The sequence below is a fragment of the Triturus cristatus genome, chromosome 7 (assembly GCF_964204655.1).
Source record: "Triturus cristatus chromosome 7, aTriCri1.1, whole genome shotgun sequence".
Lineage (NCBI taxonomy): Eukaryota > Metazoa > Chordata > Amphibia > Caudata > Salamandridae > Triturus > Triturus cristatus.
Window position 1 is genome coordinate 206,509,006 of NC_140590.1, and position 21,108 is coordinate 206,530,113.

The 21,108-nt window shown below is 42.4% G+C and overlaps 1 protein-coding gene across 1 annotated transcript in view; it reads left to right on the forward strand.

The window, feature by feature from the left end:
* Positions 1–21,108, forward strand: part of LOC146809228 (alpha-tectorin-like) — a 50,502-nt gene that overhangs the window by 20,028 nt on the left and 9,366 nt on the right. Inside the window, exon 2 of the mRNA XM_085616045.1 lies at positions 8,016–8,079. Coding sequence (XP_085472171.1) covers positions 8,034–8,079 — 46 coding nt within the window. The 5' untranslated portion in view covers positions 8,016–8,033. The remainder of the gene's footprint in view (positions 1–8,015; positions 8,080–21,108) is intronic.

A 21,108-nucleotide genomic window follows, 5' to 3' on the forward strand; every position in this document is an offset into this window, starting at 1 on the left:
AATAATATATCCTTAGTGTAAAGATTTGTTAAGCGCCAACAATATAGAGACTGCGATGTTCCTTAGATGAGACATTTCGCCCCAAGATCTGACTGTTGGACAATTGCTGGGTTCCATGGGCTTGCTAGGTGTAAATGGTAGAATGGAAGCTGACCAGCCAGCCAAGCACACATTTACGATAGGTCAGCAACCTTGTCCGATAGACTACGTGTTTATACATGCTTGGAGCTTTGAATTAATTAAGCATTTCGAAGTAGTAAGAGTGGAAAGTAGTGACCACTACCCTCTGATGACAAAATTATATGTAAAAAGGGGTATTCAGAGAGAGACGGCTCTTCAAGTACATGTGGACTATCCAAAGTGGCTTACAACCCGTATTTCAGAAGAGCATATTACAAAATTAAGTGCTGTTCAGCAGACTCTCTCACTAGCAAAATATCCATCTGAGGACGATAATGCCTGGTATGAAAACACAATAAGTCAATTGGTAGAATGCCTAAGGGTAAAAATTAAATGTGGTAAACCTGTGGCAGCCAGTAATAATAGACCCCATACTAATAACAGACCATGGTTCGATGAGGAATGCCGCAAAGTGCAAGCTTGTATTAGGCAAAACGAAATAAGACTTAGAGTAAGGTATAACGAGGAATTGTTATCTACCCTCCAGAAACTAAGGATAAAATATAAAACAATCATTAGGAATTAAAAAAAACAGTTGCCTGGCAAGTTTGCTAGCGGTAATCAAAGCCAAAAATGTGAAAGGTTTCTGGAAGTTGGTACAAGAAACCTCCGGTAAAGTAGTAGGGTCTCTGCAGTAATCGGTCCCCAAAGATAAATGGGTGGAGTATCTGGGGGAAATCTATGGGAAATGGCCAATGTTAGATAAAGTGAGAATAATAGCATGGCCAGGTGTGATGGAAGAGATAAAGCAACACTTTACCTCCAGCCACATTAGGAAAATAATATCTAGTTTAAACCTAGCCCGAGCAGCTGGCCCAGATAACCTGCTGGCAGAAATTATAAAAACTAAGCCGGAGTGGTGGTCTGAGTTCTTTGCGAATATGTTCCAGGGGATTCGTAATACAAGGATTGTGCCAAATAACTGGAGAGGAGCCATCGTAAGGCCAATCCATAAAAAAGGAGACGTAAACGCCCCAAAAAACTACAGATTAATAAACCTTCTTGACATAGGTGAAAAAGCTTTCGCCAAAGTAATCTTGGGATTACTTAAGGAGTGGGTGGAAGAAAATCGGATTGTGCCCCCAGAACAGGGAGGGTTTAAAGAGGGACACTCAACGGACACTCAACGGTAGACCACTGCTTTGCTCTCTGGTCCATTGCGTGGAAGGCAATCGAGTAGAGGGGGAGTTTGTTCTGCTGCTTCGTGGACTTCCACGCAGCATTTGATCTGGTGGACAGGGAGCAGCTGTGGGAGACTTTGATAGGGTATAACATCCCAGGGGATATATTAGGCCTGATTCAAGCACCGCATACTGAAAATTGGGCCCAGATAATCCTAGATGTAGAGGGGACTTTATCTTGAATAATCCAGATTGGTAATGGGCTGAGGCAGGGGTGCATACTGGCCCCCCTACTTTTTTCCCTGTTTATTGCTCACTTGCCCCGAATTCTTGGTAATGCAAGAGTAGCAAGCCTGAAGTAAGACAGGAAACATATTTCATGTTTACTTTACGCCGATGACCTGGTAATTATGGACCAGACGGAGATTGGCTTACAAAGAAAATTAAACAAGTTTAATGAATACTGTCATGTCAAAAAACTTGTTGTTAACGTGGATAAGACAAAGATCTTATGTTTTGGTAGAAGAAAAACAGGGTTCTCTTGGTTTCTGGGTACCGAGAAGTTGGAAAAGGTAACAGAATATAGATACTTAGGGATGTGGTTCGAGAGAAACCTGCAATGGCATACCCATCTTGACGCACTAAAACTGAGGGCATCGACTTCAGTGAAAGGACTAAAAAGATTTTATAGCGTGTATGGCGAAATGTCCGATAGACCGGTCCTAAATGCATACTTAGCAATGGTACCACCCCAATTTATGTATGGCGCAGAGATACTTTATTTGAGTGGCAAAAATGGGTGGGACGTGGAGGAGGGAAACACTCTGAAAAATCTATTCTCCCTGCCTAAATCCTCAATGGTACAGGCAGTGAGACTAGAATTGGGAATCACCTCATGGGGTATAACAGCATGCATGGCCCTATTACATTTCTGGCAGCGCTTGGGATTGGGAGGAGATCATAAAATCTCACAATGGTGCAGAAACGAGATCATAAACAGTGAGCTAACGTGGGCAAAAGAGATCAGAGCCACTTTCAGTAAGGCGTGTTGTATGATAAAGCTTACGCTGTGCCCCCAGTCCCTCCAACTCAAGATTGACAAGAGGGAACTTAGGATCCTGGGAAAAGAAAGCTCTCGAGTACAGGACCAAGATTACCTCTTGAGGAAAAGTTCAGTTCTCCATATGGCCTTATCGTGGCCAAATGAACTACACTTTACTTATATTGACAGGCTACCTAGCTGCCCGTTAAGGCGAGAAGTGTTAAGAGTAAGAATCGGGGTAAATCCATGCTATGCCAATAAACGGGTAAAAAGATCTATGATAAACAGTAAGGGAAAATGCACCTGCACTTAAGGAACAACATGTGATATCATACATATATTACTGGATTGCCAGAAGGTTTTATAAATCCGAAAATAGTTTTTATGTCCGATTTTTTTAAATATTATATTAAAAATAGGGCGTAAGCAGTGAACCTTATAGTGGAAATGATTAATTTAGATATAGCTTGTGCCATGGTCGTGAGCTGCTTATTTTTATAAGCTTACTTGGCGAACAAGCCAGGAAAGGTTCAAAGTATCGTGGAGAGGAATATATGAATTTGTGAGATTAACTCCTTCAGTGCCACGCCCTTTCCCCCTCCTGTGCCGGGCGTTGCACTAGTGGGTGGGGTTCATGACGAGATAGTCTCGTCATGGGCACAGCGCAACCGTGCTCCATGACGAGACTATCTCGTCATGGGCACTGAAGAGGTTAAAAATGAATTGTGCCTTTAAGAAACTTTTAAAAATGTTTTAAAATGTTTTGAGGATTAATGGACAAAATAATTTGTTTTGAATATAGAGATATTACTTTTATTAGATTAAAAATTAATGGTGCCTTTAAGAAGCTTTTAAAAATAATTTTTAAATGTTTTGAGGACTAATGGTCGAAATAATGTGTTTTGAATATAGAGATATTACCTTCTACAAAGTTTACAATTTGCACGTGCAGTTTGGTGAACCTAATGGACTGTATTTGTGTCAGTATGAACTAAAGGGTAGGATGTTATTTTATTATTTTTTTCTACGTATTTTTAACAAATGGTATGTTGTCTATTTGTATACTTTTGTGGTTGTAAAAAACCGAATAAAGTTTCTATTGAAGTGAACTAAATACTATTGTGTGCTTTATGAGTATCTTCGTGTAGAAGATACTCTGTCATACTAGAGAGAGTTATATTAATAAATAAATAGTTTTATAACTACTGTGTGGTTCTCCTTTCATTTAACCAATACTAACAGGTTGCATTCTGGTAAAACAAGCTGCTTAACATTCCCTCAAGACTAAGCTTGAAGGCTGCTCTCCACAGCTACCACTTGGATAGCTCTCTAAGGGTATCTTTGACCTCTTAAATCCACATATGGGTTGTTTGGACTGGTGCAAGGTGCCCACTTTGATTAGTGACAATGCAGGGTTTGGTCCAAAATCAGTAAGGCAGGACCTTTATATCAAATGCCTATCAAACAAAAGCCAATACTGATATAATTCAGATTCAAACAATTCTCCCACACATTTTTCTCTTTTCAAATTCTCTCTTATTTTAGTTATTCATTGTCTTCCTTTGAAATTACAAATCATTATTTATAAATTTGAACAATCTGAACAATCCAAAATGAAGAAAAAGATCTTGGTCATACACTGAAGACACACCAACATTGAATACACAAGGACAAACAAATGAAGTACAAATCTAAACAAAACAATACTAAATACAATATTCAAATTTGAATACAGCTTTTGTTCTGAACAAATTATGTCACATTTAAAAAACAAGGCCTCTGAAATCTTTCAATTGTTTTACAAAAACACCTTTTTTTATTTTTTTATTTTTTACAGTATTTCAGGGGATAGTGCCAAATGGTGGGCCAACTGGGTTCACTTTATACTTTCAACCTTTTATACACTCAGTACATGGTGAGCACCCTGTGGCCTCCCCATCTGTGTGGGCACCTATTTGGCTCAAAATTGAAAACAGTCGACGAGTTTCGAACCCTCTAAGACATTAATGTTGGGTTCTCCTCAGGACGTAGAACTTGAAAGCTCAATCTCTTTTTCAGTGGACTTCTGTCATCTTATTCACCTGCCGGTGAATGAGGTCCCAAATCATCAGCTTGTGTGTGTGGTGTAGCAGTTTTTTTCTCCAAAGGCCTTTTTATTTCTTGAAGTAGAATCGGTTTTTCAAAAATTAGTTTTTTTGTCTTTCTCCAGTCCTCGGTTGACGGAATCAAATCTCGTCTCAGATCGTCGGATCACTTCCGGTTTGTTTGTTACGTCTATCTTCCGGGGCGGGTTTTAAACATCTGTGTCGACAAAAGTAAGTCCTCCAATAGAGAGGTGCATCAAGCACGCAACCTTCAAAACAGCGATCACGAAACCGAGAACTCTAGAAGCAATATCAGTGCCACAGAGGAAGCAATTAATACTGGTCCTGCAGGACTTGATCGCCAGGGATATGAAAAGTGTTGGGATTAGCAAATTGGCACCGCTTCGTTTCGCCAGCATACCGGTCCAGATCGCCGCCTCCACCGAATTCGGAATTCGATGGAGGCAGCGATCTGGATCTTTATCCAGACAGGGGAATGAGGAAAGACACCTTGAACGGGAAAGGAGAAGAGAGAATGGAGGGAGGAGGAAATACACAAGGAATGAAAAGGAAGAGACAGAAGAGAAACAGCGTCTACCGCTCCTGGCACATGGGTAAAAGCAGCCGAGCTGCCCCCAAAAAGTCCCCAGTCTAAACCATAGCAGAGCAAATAACAACAACCCAGAGGAAGCCGGGCGCTTACCTGAAACATTGGGGGCAGCCGGGTCTCTCCCTCTCTCCAACTTGTCTCGCCCCTCACCGGTTTATTCCAGCTCTCTGCTCTACTCGCCACGCCAGGGAGAAATGGAAATGTTACGGCGTCGCACACACGCAACTGAAAGTGAAAGATTAGAAAGAGGCCTGGCACGGCTTTGGCTTTTTAAAGCAGAAATGCGCTCAGTTTGTACGCTATGTAACTCCCTGTCGTGTCCCTCATTCATCCGAAAGCTTCACATTGTTTCTCCTTTTATCAGGAAAATAAACATGAGCAGAGCGTTGCGTGCACAATTTAAAAGAACAAACATTCGCCATTGTGCTGGCTGCGCATGGCGGGCTAAATGTAACCACAGCACGTCGTCGTGCCTAATCTAGAAGAATCTCAATGACGAAAATAGTACATGTACAATGTAACAACAAAGTAAAGGGGCCAGTAACCATGGGAGGATACAAATGACGACATGGCTGTACTAAGGAGGGACCAATAAGCCTCATAATGAATCAGAAGACAGCATTTACAAAGGACAAACACACAAGCCAATTAAAAATAAGGGCAGGGGTCTGGCGAAGCTTCTCTCTATACTGAACTACCACAGCATTTCGCAGAGCAGCACTTGCGTGCTGGCTCACGCTCAACCTAAAAAGTTGCTTCTCTTGGTGCACTTTGGAGATATGTAGTGATACTTGGGCCTGGTACAGTAGACATATCGGAGACAAAATCACAGAGCGTGAGATGCTGCTTTCTGACGTCATTCTTGATATTGATCCAATATCACAGAGCCGGGGGACTGTGGGGCTGGAGCAGGGAGAGTTGACTACAACTTATTATATATTGGTTTCCATGGGGCATATTACTTGTTTTACAACAATATTGTGACGCTAGATACTGGCTTGTAGTTATATAGGCTCTTTTCTGTGTGCATTTTCTGTATACCTGATATTTGGAGTGTTCAAAAAAACTTGCTTTCTAACGAACTAGAAAATCTAAATTCCTTGAACTGAAGATTTGCAACACTGTGACGCTTGCAGGAGTTCCATAATTGATGTGCTTTTGCGGTGTTCCTTGAAAGCAAGAGAACACAGCATCAAACATGAAACAAGCTGCACCTGGGAGGAGGTTACAGACACTTTATTGGATGAACGCCAGTCCACACATATTTTAGCAGTAAGGCAGCCAGCCAGAGGTATGCTCCACTTTTTATTAACCTACAGGGGTAAATCTTCTAATTGGCAATTTATGTGATCCTTTTTGTAATATTTGTTTGACAACGAATTAACTAATGTTTGAGTGTATACGGTTGAGTTCAAGCTAGCCCTTAAACTTGTACAGTATTCCATAAAGCCCTTTTCACATTTGGGCTTGTGGCATACTCTTTTTGCACTTCATTTTGGCTGCCTGTTGGCACTTATTCCTCATAATCTGCTTTTAGCCATTATATACCAAAATTATATTCCTTCATACTTGTTGTGGTATTTTAACACAAACAATAAAGCTCTGTTCCTGGATTACCTACAAAAAGAGGAATGACAAAAAGTAATGACTTGCTAAATGACTTGTGTGTCTCAAGAATTATTATGGACTCAATTTGGAGAAAAAGCGTGCTAAGGAAAAGGCTGCTTTAACTGAGTGCACCACCAGCGCCCGTCTACCCTTTCACTATCATAAACAAAATATTTAGGTCAAGTTGTTCTCTATGCTTTGCCATCACATTAATGTCCTTGCAATTTACTATAATTTCTAAACATTAAAGGCCAGATATACCAAAAAGTTAGTTTGTGATATCCTAATTGTGAATTTTTATGATTCGCAATTAGGAAATCAGAAACAACATACAATGGTGTCTCATACACTGTTTGCGATTCCCAATGGGTCGCAAATGAACCAGCCTCATCAATATTCAAACAGCAGGTTGCGATTTGCGACCAATTGGGATTGGCTATAATCGCAGGAATTGTGGCTTGCTGGGGTAAGCAGACCACCATGTCTGTGATTGCTTTTAAAATAAGGCGATATATCTTTTTTTTGTAATGCAGCCCGTTTTCCTTAAAGTAAAATGGGCTGCATTACAAAAAAAAATTAAAAGTTTACTTTTCATTTTCTAAGAGTAGACATTGGTCTGTGGGACCTCTGCCTGCTCTGAAAAACTGTTTTCGCCCACATCCACAAAGCGGAAGGGGCCCCTGGGGGACTCCTTCACGTTTGCAAATGGGTTACTGCCTCCTCTACAAAGTTAGTAAATTATGAATATTTTGCAACCACATTCCAGTCAAAAAACATTCATACATATCAGTGCTATTCACTATTAGGAAGGGACACCATAAACATACTCCTTTCTAATACCGAATCACAAAAACAGAATATGATTCGTTAACAAGTTACCTAGCTGCATTTTGACTTTGTACATGGCTAAATGCATTTTACGAGTCACAAAAGCCCGATGGGCAATTTGCATCCAGTGAAGTGCTTTGTACAGCTGGCCCTAAATCTGCAAACAGCATTGGACCCCATGTTTTATGTTGTTGATTTACGGTGCCTCATATATTGTTTTTGGTTTGCTTGAAAGTCTGAGGAAACCTCTGTCAATGGAATGAGCAGACTGTCACCGCTTGTGCTCACTTACTTGTGATTCAAATTTCCAGCAGCACTTCTTTGAAGGCATCTCTCCAATGGATTGCAAGTATTTCAGAGGTCATCTTTAAAATGCTATTTTACTCTGTGTCACTGTTTACATGATACCTTCCATGAGTGAATGCTGATGTGGACCACATGATGCCCTTTACAGGCTGCTGGGTAACGTTGATTATTAAAGAGAATATAGCAATTCCTCATCAACTTTTCTTCTAAGCATTTCCACTTCTATCTGATTTCAGGTTAAATTCACTATCAGAATGGTGCGAAACATACTGGTCTATACATCAGCAGCCTTTGCGTTAGGTGAGTATACGCAAACAACACACAACTGACACAGTGCTCCTTTGTGGCACATGCCGACTTATATATATTAATGTAAACACGGTGGGCCCGATTCACAGAACTAACTTAAGACAAAATCCTAAACTTACTACCATTTTCGTATTCACAGAAGGCACTTACTCATTTTGGTATTCACAGACGACACTTACTCACTTAGGTATTCACAGAAGTTAGGAGTCTTAACTTTAGGACTCCTAAATGCCTTCTGTGAATACCGAAAGTCTTAAAATTAGGAGTTTTCTCAGTTTAGGAGTCCTAAAGTTAGGACTCCTAACTTTACTACTACTAAACTGAGAAAAATCCTAATTTTAAGGCTTTCGGTATTCACAGAAGGCATTTAGGAGTCCTAAAGTTAGGAGTCCTAACTTTACTACTACTAAACTGAGAAAAATCCTAATTTTAAGGCTTTCGGTATTCACAGAAGGCATTTAGGAGTCCTAAAGTTAGGAGTCCTAACTTTACTACTACTAAACTGAGAAAAATCCTAATTTTAAGACTTTCGGTATTCACAGAAGGCATTTAGGAGTCCTAAAGTTAGGAGTCCTAACTATACCACTACTACTAAACTGAGAAAAATCCAAATTTTAAGACTTTCGGTATTCACAGAAGGCATTTAGGAGTCCTAAAGTTAGGACTCCTAACTTCTGTGAATACCGAAATGAGTAAGTGCCTTCTGTGAATACCAAAATGAGTAAGTGCCTTCTGTGAATAACAAAATGGTAGTAAGTTTAGGATTTTGTCTTAAGTTAGTTCTGTGAATCGGGCCCTATGTCAACATCTGTGCAGTTTGATGGCCTTGAGATTCACTTCCCTTCATCCCTAAATGTGAAGCTTGAGACATGTGCAATAGTAACTAAATGTCCACTTCTGAATATTACATTGTTCTAATGTATGAATGTGTGGTCCCCTAGAGCGGGAATGGAATGGAGTGCTGTAGAGTGAATGAGGGATGGGGTACAGAAATGAACCATGTACAATTATATCAGTCCTATATGTAAAGGGAGCTGTAGTCAGATAGTGTCTGTGCAGGGAATATTGTAGATGGTGCTAGTTGCAAATGACATGTTCCTGAAGACGTTTGTCTTCAACATTTACCCGAATAAGGAGGAGAAATGGCCTTTGCTTTATCTGTGTTGGTGATGAATTTTAGATCAATGTATAGAATTAAAAGGCCTGGCTCCCGGGTTCTTTCCTCCTTGCTCTTCTATGTTTCAAGATGGGAATCTCAAGACTGCATGTGTTTCTATGTCCACTGTCCACCTTTACCTTGACTGCCAGGTAGTGTAGAATGTCAGCAGTCTTGCAGGGGCGACAATAGATTTTGATGGTGAAACGGGTTACCAAGCAAAGCCAGTTTTGTTCTTAAATTTGTCATACATTGTCCATCCCTTGTGGAATTGTGCAGTTATGTGGAAGATGCTTAGAGATGTACCAGGTGCATGGCTGAGATGCAGTGAGTATGGAGTACCAGCAATACCCTTGCAACAGGGTCAATAGTTGACAATAGTGCGAAAAATTGGGTTTCTGGTTGGCAGAAGTATGCACCCTGTCCAAGCTGGAACCACAATTCTACTCAGGGTTAGTCAACAATACACCCTAAATTAACCTGTGCTCACCCTTTGGTTGTGTGACCAGACGTCTCTGTTTTCCCTGGACGTCCCTGTTTTTGGAGAAGTGTCCCGGTGTCCCGACACTTTCTCCAAGTTAATGAAATGTCTGGGTTTTTAAACAATGTCTGGATCAAACATAGAAATGTCCCGGTTTTTAATTGGTGTTTCGGTTGAGCATTCGCGCGCATGCTCTCTTTGCACTGCTTAAGGCGTGAAGTTACTTAGGTGAGCGTTGTAGCAGGAAGGAATATTCTTTGCAGAGAGACACTTTCTCTCAGGATTTCCTTTCTCTTTCTACAATGCAGTTCCACCTGCATATCCAGGAAGGTATAAATGACTTGAAACAGGGTTATATGCTTGGCCCAATGTTGTTTAATATCTTCATCTGTAATGTCCCGTCCGAATTAGACTTTGCAAACACTCATGTTCCGAAAATCAGAGGGAAGTCCTTAGTGAGCAGGACTACGCAGACGGTATTATACTCCTAGGTCAGACCAAAGTCGGCCTGCAAAGACTTCTCAATATCTGGGTGTTTGTACTGCTAAAAATCATCTTGAAATCAACGTTAACAAGACAAAGGTGGTCCCCTTCACAAGGAACACATCAATGTTTGTCCCTTAGCATTTAGACAACAGCAAGGTTTCTCATGTCAGAGAGTCCAAATACCTTGTCATAAACATAGATTCTAGATGCTCTTTTACCTCCCAAAAAGCAGAAATGAAAACCAAGATGGCCTCTTTATTGTCAGCCTTATTCACATTGCAAAAAGGAATTGGTGGGAGGGCAAGTCAATGAGGCCAATGCTGCAAGTGCTGAACGCCAAACTGCTCCCCCTTCTGTCCTATGGGTGTGAATCCATGTGTGGCCAAGAGGCAATACAATGGAGTCACTCATTCTTGTGATCTACAGGCAGCACTTCCGTTTGCCTCGCCACACCGCTCCTGCCAAAATTCAACTTGAGTTTGGCCTTGTAAGCCAGCAGAATGGGGAGGTCCACACGAGCGGGCTCCCTGCTTAGTGCTAGAGTGCAGTGACAATATGCACTTCAAGCTGATTTGCACTTAGTCTTAACAGCGTCAGTACATGATTCACAATGGTAACCTTAGACCAAAAGTCTACTTTATGAATTCTGGTAGTCACAAAGGGACTAACAAGTAGTATCTTTCTGACTGTGGAGTTTTTACACTTGGGCTGAATCTTTGCACTCGGGGTGGAATATCCACACTCACGGTGGAAACTTTGCACTTAGGGTAGAAACTAGGGGTGGGTAACAAACTCCGTTCTGCCGACGGAGTTTGTAGAGTAGAGTAGTTCTCAAAAACTCCATAAACGCCACGTAGCGGAGTTCACCAGTGCCCTCCACCCCTGTACGTGCCAACTATGTCCAATCAGGCTACCAATTACTGACTTCTGTCATAGAAGGCACTGAAACTGCAGAAGCGCGCATGCGTAGTTGGATACCTCTGTCGCTCCACTTGATGCGCTGCCTGAGAGTTGCTGTTTCAATGACAAGGGTTAAGGTCAGGTCTGCAGGTCCGCAGAGTGTTTGGTCACTCCCCATCTGCGTGTGTGCTTCCTTGGGTCACAGCAATAAATGACAGCGAATGGGTGGACAAGCGCCATTGCTGTAGGCGTGTGTTGCAAGCTCTTGTACTCGGTTATTGCAGTGAGTTCCACAATCGCTTAATGCAAGACAAAATGGTGCTGCAGCACCTTCAGATAAGTACTGCACAATGCAACAATAGGCCTTTTACATCAAACAGCTTTTTTAGCTGTCTTTCAGTTTGGTCCTACTTCATGGATTTGTACCCTGTGTATATAATTCCTGACTCAAGAATGTCTTTAAATGTGAAAGTTTTTTTAAAATAAAGCAAACATTATTTATATTTCAGTCAACTGTGCTGAATGTAGGGGGAGTGCTTTACGGGAAGGAGTGTTCTACAAACAGCAGTATCTGATTTTGATGACTACAGTATATATATTTATATATATATATACATATAACTATATATGTATATATATATTTATCAAACTCGATAGCGGTGCACTCGTTCACTTCCTCGTGGAGAAAACAAGAGAGCGCGAACTCCTTTTCAATTGTGCGATTTTCTTTATTGTTCACAGTTAACAGTCATAACATATATATATATGTACATATATATATATATCTATATACACTTATTTATTAAGAAAACATACTTGGAATTTCAAGGCAAGGGTGGTCACCAACTATAGCAAATGTTGAGGCAAAGTCTGTTTAAATGGAATTAATGGTCACTGCCAATAAAAGACCTCTGTTTTGTCATCTGTAATGCTTCATCTCGGTCTGAGGAGGGAGCTGTCATTGTAGTCCTTTTTCTATGTCTATGTCAGCTGTCAAATAGTCATGCTTTTATGTCGATGGTTACCTCAAACCGTAGTCCTACTTCTATGTCTATGACCTGTACCCGTTTTTTGTTTTGTGAATCTGGTCACCCTACCCTCTGGTAGCTTGGCACAGAGCCTCTGGCCACACTGGACTGGGACAGAGTCAAATGTTCAGGCCGCCCAATGCGGCCTGGCCACTAAGAAAGTACCTATTGCGGCGACGGCAAGATATGGGGTGGTGACATGGCGATGTGTCGGCAATGGTCCACACAGCAAAAGCATGCGTCAGTTTTCCCCACGCAACAGCAGAGATGCGTTGGGCACAACGCCGTTGCACTGGTTCAAAAGGGGGTACTTTGGCAGTAGAAGATGCATTGGTTCCGAAGGCGGTGCACTGGTTCCAAGATGCGATGCATTGGTTTTCTCCGTGCAACAGAGGCAATGCTGTAGGTCATGCGCTGGTTCTGAAGGGGATGCATCGACTCTGCTCTGGCAGGTGGTGCGTCAGTTCCAGGGCGATGCGCTGGTTTCAGAAAGCTATGCGCTGGTTCTGCGCAATAGCGGCGATGTGTCGATTCCTCTTTCTCAGTATAGAATGCATCGGTTACGATGAAACAAACACCAAAGGCTCACTTCTGTTGGTCCTGGTGTAAGAGCAGGGTGGTTGGAAGTCTTTTACGTCCCTGAGACTTCAGACCAGAGCTCAAGTCAGCAACTCTTGGAGTCACTTTGGGGTCTGGGTACAAGAGAGGCAGGTCCAGTCCTCTCCCAGGCAGAGATGGCAGCAGACAGTAGGTCAGCGCTCAAGAAAGTAGTTCTGCAAGAGCAGCAGTCAAGCAAAGTAGCAGTCCTTCAGCACAGCAGGCTTCCTTCTTGGAAGGGTATCCTCAGGTGCAGGAGGGTCTGAAGTCCAGTTCTTTTACCCAGTGGTGCCTTTGAAGTGGGAGAAACTTTAAAGATAGGCTTTGAAGTGCAGAGGGGTCCTCCCTTCCAGCCTTGGCTCCAGGCTTACTGCAGGGGGATATGCAGCCCTTCTTGTGGGGACAAAAAGCAGTCTATTCAGGTGAAAGTGTAAGGCTGTGCCCAGCTTCTCCCTCCCACCCTGCCAGGATGAGCCACTAAAGGCCCATCAAGTCACACCTAAGATCTCTTTGTCTGTGGCTTTCTAAGGGGGGGTACACAAAGCCCAGCTGTGACCCACGCCAGACTGATCCGAGACAGGCTGCAGGCACACAGGGCTAAATTTGGGACTTTTTTCACCACCAGTTCATGTAAACTTAAAAGTACATGCGCTATCTTTTAAGTACATAGAACCTTGCCCTATGGGCTACCTAGATCTTATCTTAGGGGTTACTTATATGTAATAAAAGAGGAGTTTAAGGCTTGGCAAGGGGTTTTAAATGCCAAGTTGACATGGCAATGTAAACTGCACCCACAGGCTATGCAATGGCAGGTCTGAGGCATGTTTACAGGGCTACTTAAGTGGGCAGCACAATCAATGCTCCAGGCATACCAGTGGCATTTAATTTAGAGGCCCTGGGCACATGTAGTGCAGTTTAATCAGGTGTAAATGATTTATACCATGTTTTAGGGAGCGAGCACAAGCACTTTATCACTGGTCAGTAGTCCTAAAGCTAACAAAAATAATTCAGCAAAAAGGGGTAGTGACATGGAAAACCTTTGGGGTGACACTGCAGAAAGAGACATTACCATCAAATAGTTAGAGGTTGGAGTCCATAAAATATAATTTGACCCTGAGAGGATGTGAGAACTGATGGTAACGATCCATACTCTGCTAACAACAGAAACTGGCATCAGTAGTAAATCTGGTTATGTTTGCATTTTCTCAGAGTTGAAGGGAAATCCACTGATATTCCATGCTGTGAGAATGTTTTATATTTAAGCTTGTGAATTACTATTGTAAATTAGGATAAATTCAATTTTCTAGTATATAGCCTAGAGAAGGCATTTGATGTCCAGGCTTAGATGGTTGAAAAGTAGTTTTTCGTGTGATCAACAGTTGAGACCTACATGTCATCCATATACTGTTAATTTTTATTTTCTTACTCACCAGCAGTATGCCAAGAGGTTACATGTATAGATCAAGCCAGGTGAAAGGCGTCACTGTCTGGTCATGTGGGTGCTCACAGTGCTTTCTTTCAGGAAGCAAAGGAAAGTATGATGATGCAAGGAAGGAGGGAGACAAATGAATTTGCTTTCCATAGCTCCTCACTCAACTGATATTAATTGGTATCTTCAAGTAGAACCTATAGAACGTTTGTGGGTAAATACTGGATACTGCCAAGGTCTTCATACCCTGCCACCAGGAGAAGGTGAGTAGCAGCCTTAACCTTGAGACTGTTGAGTTTAGGACTTGGTTAGAGGCATGCCAAAGTGCATTTTTCATGGACTTCGTCCTTAAAAATATGTGCTGAACATCTGTGCAAAAGCCTTAGTACTAATACAAAGCTTCCATTTGACCTGAAGGCACCAACATCTGAGGTGACAAAGCCCTAGCAACTCCTTTGTTAAGAGACCACTCATTACTTTAAATGGAATCTCTAAATTCACAAGTCTGCTGTGAGGGAAAGATGGGTCAACTACTCAATGTCACCATCTCATATCATAATATACCAACAGGATTGTCGTAATGAATTAGAACAGCATTCTACTACTGACTTTCTCTTGGAAGTTAAAAAATAGCCACCCAAGAGTATGCAGGGGGAAAGGAGAATTGGGAATGATGTGTCATTGTTCAACACCTGCCCTTGGACTTGGTTTGGAATCGTCTCCTACAGATGTGTCCTGCAGAATACTAAACAAAAACATTTTACTAAACAATCTACTGATTAAAACTAGTTTAGTACACTGTATCTGATAAACCTTTCAGTATTGGTCTACACTCTGCAGCTAAGTGTGCTGGAGAATTCTTACTACTCTTCTCCAAAAATGAATATTAATATTAGAATGATCCTAGTTTATTTAATAGTGAAAAGTTATATTTATGTACCATGAAGCTATTTCGACCACCTGAAAGAACATCGAATGCAGTTTGCAATAAACTCTAAAATTTCAAATGAAGTATTTCAAAGTCTCAGAACAAGAATATTGTACCTGCTCTCGAAATAGAGTTCAAGTCATACTAACCCTGGTGAAGGTTATCTAGTTGGAATTCATTTCATGAAAGTGTTTCTGCTACAGCAGTAAGAAATGTCCTTCAATAGGAAACGTACAGCTAAATAGTCTTCAAAATGAGCAAGGCTTGGGCACACAAACAATGGCAATTGGGAGTCAAAGATCTTCATGGTAATTGTTTTGATATAAAATGAAGTAAAAATATGGCTGCCGTATTTAGTTCATGTTTGTTTTTGTTCATGACATGAATTCTCACGTGGTTACCATCTTTCTTTAGGAGAACATTCCTAATGCTTATTATTTTGGCTTACATCTTGAAAGTATGTTCTTTATCAAATCTGGATTCCATATTAATTATAACTGTCTTCACAAAACAAAATGTAGAATACAGTGAATTTTTTTGTGCATAATGCTTAATGTACCTAATGCCCCATCTACATTGATTGGCTCTCATGAGAAATCATCTTCTATGCTTATAACATATGATGCACACTGTGAAGATATTCCTGATAGCTGGAGCACATCAAATATCCTTGCAGATGGAAAAAAAGTAATGTAATGCTATGGTTGGTAACTGGCCACCAGAGGTAATTACCTGCCTAAAAAAAAAAAACGTTAGAGGATACCAACTTACATATCCTACCAACAAGCTTTATGCTCTATCAATAAAAGTATAGAGCCCAAATGCAAACATCTGCTGCTGTGATGTTAAGGACTCTTGTATCTAACATTTTTTATCTCTCTACTAAAAATCTGGTCTAGCAAGCAGTCTAATTACAAAAAAAGCCATTTGGGGTGGTGGTATAACTTGTAACAATCAAAAAAAGTATAACCCCTGGTAAGACACAAGAGAAGTACCAAACATTAATCCAGAAGGCCCAGGCAACCATTGATCCTGAAGGCCCAAGATCTGATCCTGAAGGCCCATCCCTCCTATTTCTCCAGCCCCTTAGTTCAATTCTGTTGTGAGATTGAAAAGAGTGATGCTCCCCACATCCAGGTGAAAATCAAGGAAACTGGTCCAGGATCATCAGAAAATTGTAATAATCAATGTTCACAAAATTTACATGCACAAATCTTTTGAACTGCTCTGGAAGAAACCCCTTCTGCAGAGCTCTGGAAGAAACCCCTTCGGCAGAGCTATGGAGGAAACCCCTTCTGCGGAGCAGGGAATAAGAGGTATTCCCAGCAACTACAAAACAACAGAGACAATACATTGCACATCTAGGATCCATTATGAGGGTCATGCAAAAACAGGCGCACACCTTTTCATGGATAAGACTACTGTACCACCAGCCACAAGCTAAGGTTTTGATAAACGGGAAATGCTCACACCCCTTTACGGTGTGACGAGGAACTAAGCAGGGGTGTCCGCTTTCACCCCTGTTGTTCGTATTAGCGGTGGAACCACTGGCTGCTAAGTTGCGCCAGCTCCATCGAGACCACGCAATACGATACCCCAGCAGATATATTCTAATAGCCCTATATGCGGATGACATAACCCTCTATGTGCACGACCAGCATATTAGTCTAAACCCCATATTGCATGAAATCACAGCGTTCAGAGAAATCTCAGGTATAAAGATAAATTGGAGCAAATCGCAGATGTTGCCCCTAACAGGGGTGACCCGGAAATATGCCCTAGATTACCCCATTGTTTGGTGTCAGGAAGAGGTCAAATATTTGGCGATAAAGGTCTCAAGGGATAGGACAGGTCTAATGCGAGCAAATTATGGGAATGTCTTATCTTCCTTCACGTACATGGTAACAAGATAGATTGCCATGCCCCTCTCAATGGCAGGAAGGATCTCACTAATGAAAAGGTGATACTCACTAAACTTCTATATTTATTCCTTAACATACCATATAACCCAGGCCAACACTTCTTTAAAACCCTAAAAACACAATTGATTAGACTGGCGTGAGGAGGGCAGACACCCAGGCTTAAATGGGAAACCCTGATAATGTCCTTCTCACAGGGAGGCTTCGAAGCCCCAGACATGATGTTGTACTACCTCTGTGCACAGGCACATTATGCTATATATTGGTTGCACCCCCTCCCCCCCCCCTACATGCCGCACCTGGCTATTGAGCAGGGATATATGGATCCCATCACACTAATGGGCTTTATAGCGTGCAAGCCCAAAAAACAGAGACACAGATACCACAACAGTGGACTGCACAACAGTGGCCTGGAGGGGGATTGCTTGTAGAACAGGGATGCCCTTTCTCTATTCACCTAGGTTACACCTCCCACAATATCCAGACCTCAAGGTAACACAAGAGGTCTGCCGCAAAATGTTGAAGAGGGTTAAAGTACATACCTGGGGAGATCTTTATGATAATGGTACATTTAAAACCTGAGAACAATTTTTTTATGAACCCACAACACTGGAACTATTCCTACATGTGAGGCTCCGTCAGAGTGTCCAATGCATCACACCCACATTCCCACAGGAACTGTCCATGCTCGCCCGCTCCACGGCATACTGCAAAGCAACTCCCCGGCACACAAGGTCTCTCTAATATATCATATGACACAGACCTCTACGACAGAGGTCCCCACAGACACGTGACAACAATGGGAGATAGATTTGCGAGAATCCCTTACAGATCATCAATGGAAATATTGCTGTGAACAGACAGAGAAGATATCAGACAATAGTTGCCTGCGTATTATAGATTATAAATTCCTCCACCGCATATACTACACACCGGCTAACCTACACAGATTCCACTTACGAGAAGATAGTGCATGTGATAGATGCAGACAGATTTCTGACATCTCGCCTGGGACTGTGAATCAATACAGGTATACAAGTCCTTAGGGCGATGAGAGACATGATAGGAACTCCCATCCCGGCATCACTAGTTATAGCACTACTAGGATACACAGAGGACATAGATACCTCCCACACGAAATTCAAAGCACTGGGACTTTTACTAGCTAAAAAAAGAGTTACCTGTACATGGGGAAGAGACAGAGCACCTAAATTTAAAGTCTGGCTACAAGACTTAATATTGTGGCAGGAGCAAACCATGACATATGCAGAACTCCTTCCCCCTACCGCTAAGCCTGAGGATATAGGGTACCCCTTGAAAGTGTATTTGCTAATGCACCCACCGTAAGACTCTAGAGTGAAACCAAGAACATACATGTACAGGGGGATATGATAAAAAAAACAGTAATACATTGTCACTGATTGTGACATGCAGAGACAAAAGGAAGCAGATGGAGGAACTGACTGAATAATTCCATCCATAGTTATCGGGATTGAAGGCCATGTACTGTGTAACAATGGATAAATGCAAGGTGTTAAAGATGTACCTTTTTTCTCTCTTTTTTGTGTGCTGTATACTACTAAAGAAACCAAATAAATAAAGTAAAAAAACAAACAAAAGGCACACACCGGTAAATTGGATAACCATTAGAAACAATATTTTAATGGATGACAATCGACATACCTCATCTAGCTTGTGGGTCTTAGATAACTGGGAGATAATGCAGTGATGACGTGATTTCTCCTGTTAACAGATGTGTAAATGCAATATTTGGGTTATTTGCCTGCATAATTTGTGCTGGGTTTAAATTAAGGAAAATCATTTGGGTACACAACAGAAGGAACAGAATATTACAATTTTTAATATGGATCATTCCCAGGCCCACCCTGTCACTTCTCAAAAGGGGGCGGGGGGAGAGTTTTCCAGAACTAGTCAGAATATTTTTTAGGGATATTTCCGCATTTCAATGAGACTGCTCCATGTGCTGTTTGGGAACTAAGACACTGGGAAGGGGACCTTGCCAACTTATAAAACTCCAGAGTAGGGTACTCTGGGATAGTTTACTGGAAGACAAACAAGTACTGCTGAAAAAAAGCGGTCAATCTCATCTGTTGAAATTATTTGGGAATTGGGTCAAGAGCTGTCACCAGTCTGAAGTTACAGTGCATTAGGAAATTGGTTTATTGCCATCAGACTTTCAGAACATATTTTTTTCTGGTGAAGAAAAATAGCAAACGAAAGACCAAGCTGTGGCTTGCTCTCTTTTTGTACAGATGGAATGGACATTCTCTCCCAGTACAGTTGGCTGGCCTCTTCTTAACATCAGGGTCGGAAATCCTGAATAATACTTCCCAATGTTTATGAAGCTGGCTCTGCATATGATATCACTTCTAGGTGGTAACACTGTACACAGAGTACAGGGGTTCTCCAAAAGTGGACAGGGCTCAATGTAAAACCCAAAGTGCTATATTTGCAGTAGTGTGGTCAAACAACCTTAGGCCTAACACAGAGGAGTGTAAGAGATCTATTGCACACACAGTATCAATAATGGGCACGTGACTCAAGGGGATCCGGGCCAATTTTATAAAAGTATACTTTGTTAGTATTTTTATTCTTAAGACCAAGTAAGAAGGTGCAAAGTCAACAGTATAATATTTGGATAGTTCAAGTTCCCTGAGGAGGAAATCAGGTATGTAACTTACAGTTCCAGTCCTCAGATGGTCAGACCCACACAGGGTACAGTGTCGGTCATGGAGAACTAGAGCACCCGTACAGCGCTGATTGCGGTGCCATTGCTGAGGCGGTCGATACCTGCAGTGTTTGTCACCCTCGCGGTCAGCAGAGGCAAGGAGCGGGTATAGGGTTCAGCAGGCGGCCAGCGTAGTTACTGCCACAGTTGCTAGCAGTCACTGGCTGTAGTTCGGATGAAGGTCCGCCGTCTTCGGATCATCTTGGAGAGATCGCTGTCGGGTCAGTGTTGCTGGAGGTGACCGGTAGGATCCCTAGCAGGAGGGTGGAGGCTTTCAGGCACAGAGTTGTGGGCAACTCAGGTCGTGGGATCAAGAGGAACCCTCAATGTCATCCAGCTGTAGGGGGTTCTGTGAGCAGGGCAGAGTCACGACAAGACAAGTGCCGGTCCCCTCCCTCTGCGGTCTTTGAAAGATCTTTGGTAATGGTGAGTCGTGTAGACAGCAGTGTTGGTCCTTAGCTGCAGCAGTTCTTGGAGTTCTTGAGCAGCAGGGAGTCGTGTCGACCGGGGTTGTTCTACCTTGTGGCGGTTCTTGGGGTTTGGTTCTCATTGGACAGGCCCCATGTCCTCGGGAGTATGGAGTCTTTGTTGAAGGCAACAGTCCTTCTAGGGATGTTGGAGGTTGTGCTGCAAGACAGGTCGCAGGTTTTGGTGAAGTGGGAGACAGGCTGGTAGGGCTGTGGCCAAGGCAATTGTTATCTCCAAGCTTTGACTGCACAGAGTCTTCTTGCTTTTTAGGTCATCGCAGATCGGGGTCTCAGGTCTGGGGTAGCCACCTAAATAATACATTTAGGAGGCATTTTTAGGGTGTAGCAGATGGGGCACATGGGTACCACACATACGGTGACTACACCCTCTATTATGCCATCCTCCTGTGGGAGGGGGCATCAACTTAGCCCTGATTGGGGGGGTCCCCCATCCTCAAGATGATGGGACTGAAGAGTGTGGGTCACCTCACTTCCCACCACCTATCTTTTTGAATTTTCCGGCTGATTTTCTCACCCAAAGAGGGGGTGTGAATCTAATGCTGCCATATGCTGCTAGCTGCGAAGGCTGGGGGTTGCACTACAAAGGCGGCAGGCCTTTGAAGCTTTCCTTCTTCGAGCACTGGCCCATCATGGGGTAGGAGGCATGACACCTCTGCCCAGGGAGTGTATTGTTTTTGGTCCGAGAGAATAGGGGCTCTCTATCCAGGGGTCCAGAAACATGTCTGAGGGTGCCTGGCTGCCTACAGCTGGTCATAGACCACACTAGGGTTGGTAGGGATTCAGGGAGCACCTCTGAGGCGCCCTCTGGGTACATTGTGCAATAAATCCCACACTGGCATCAGTGTGGGTTGTTTATAAA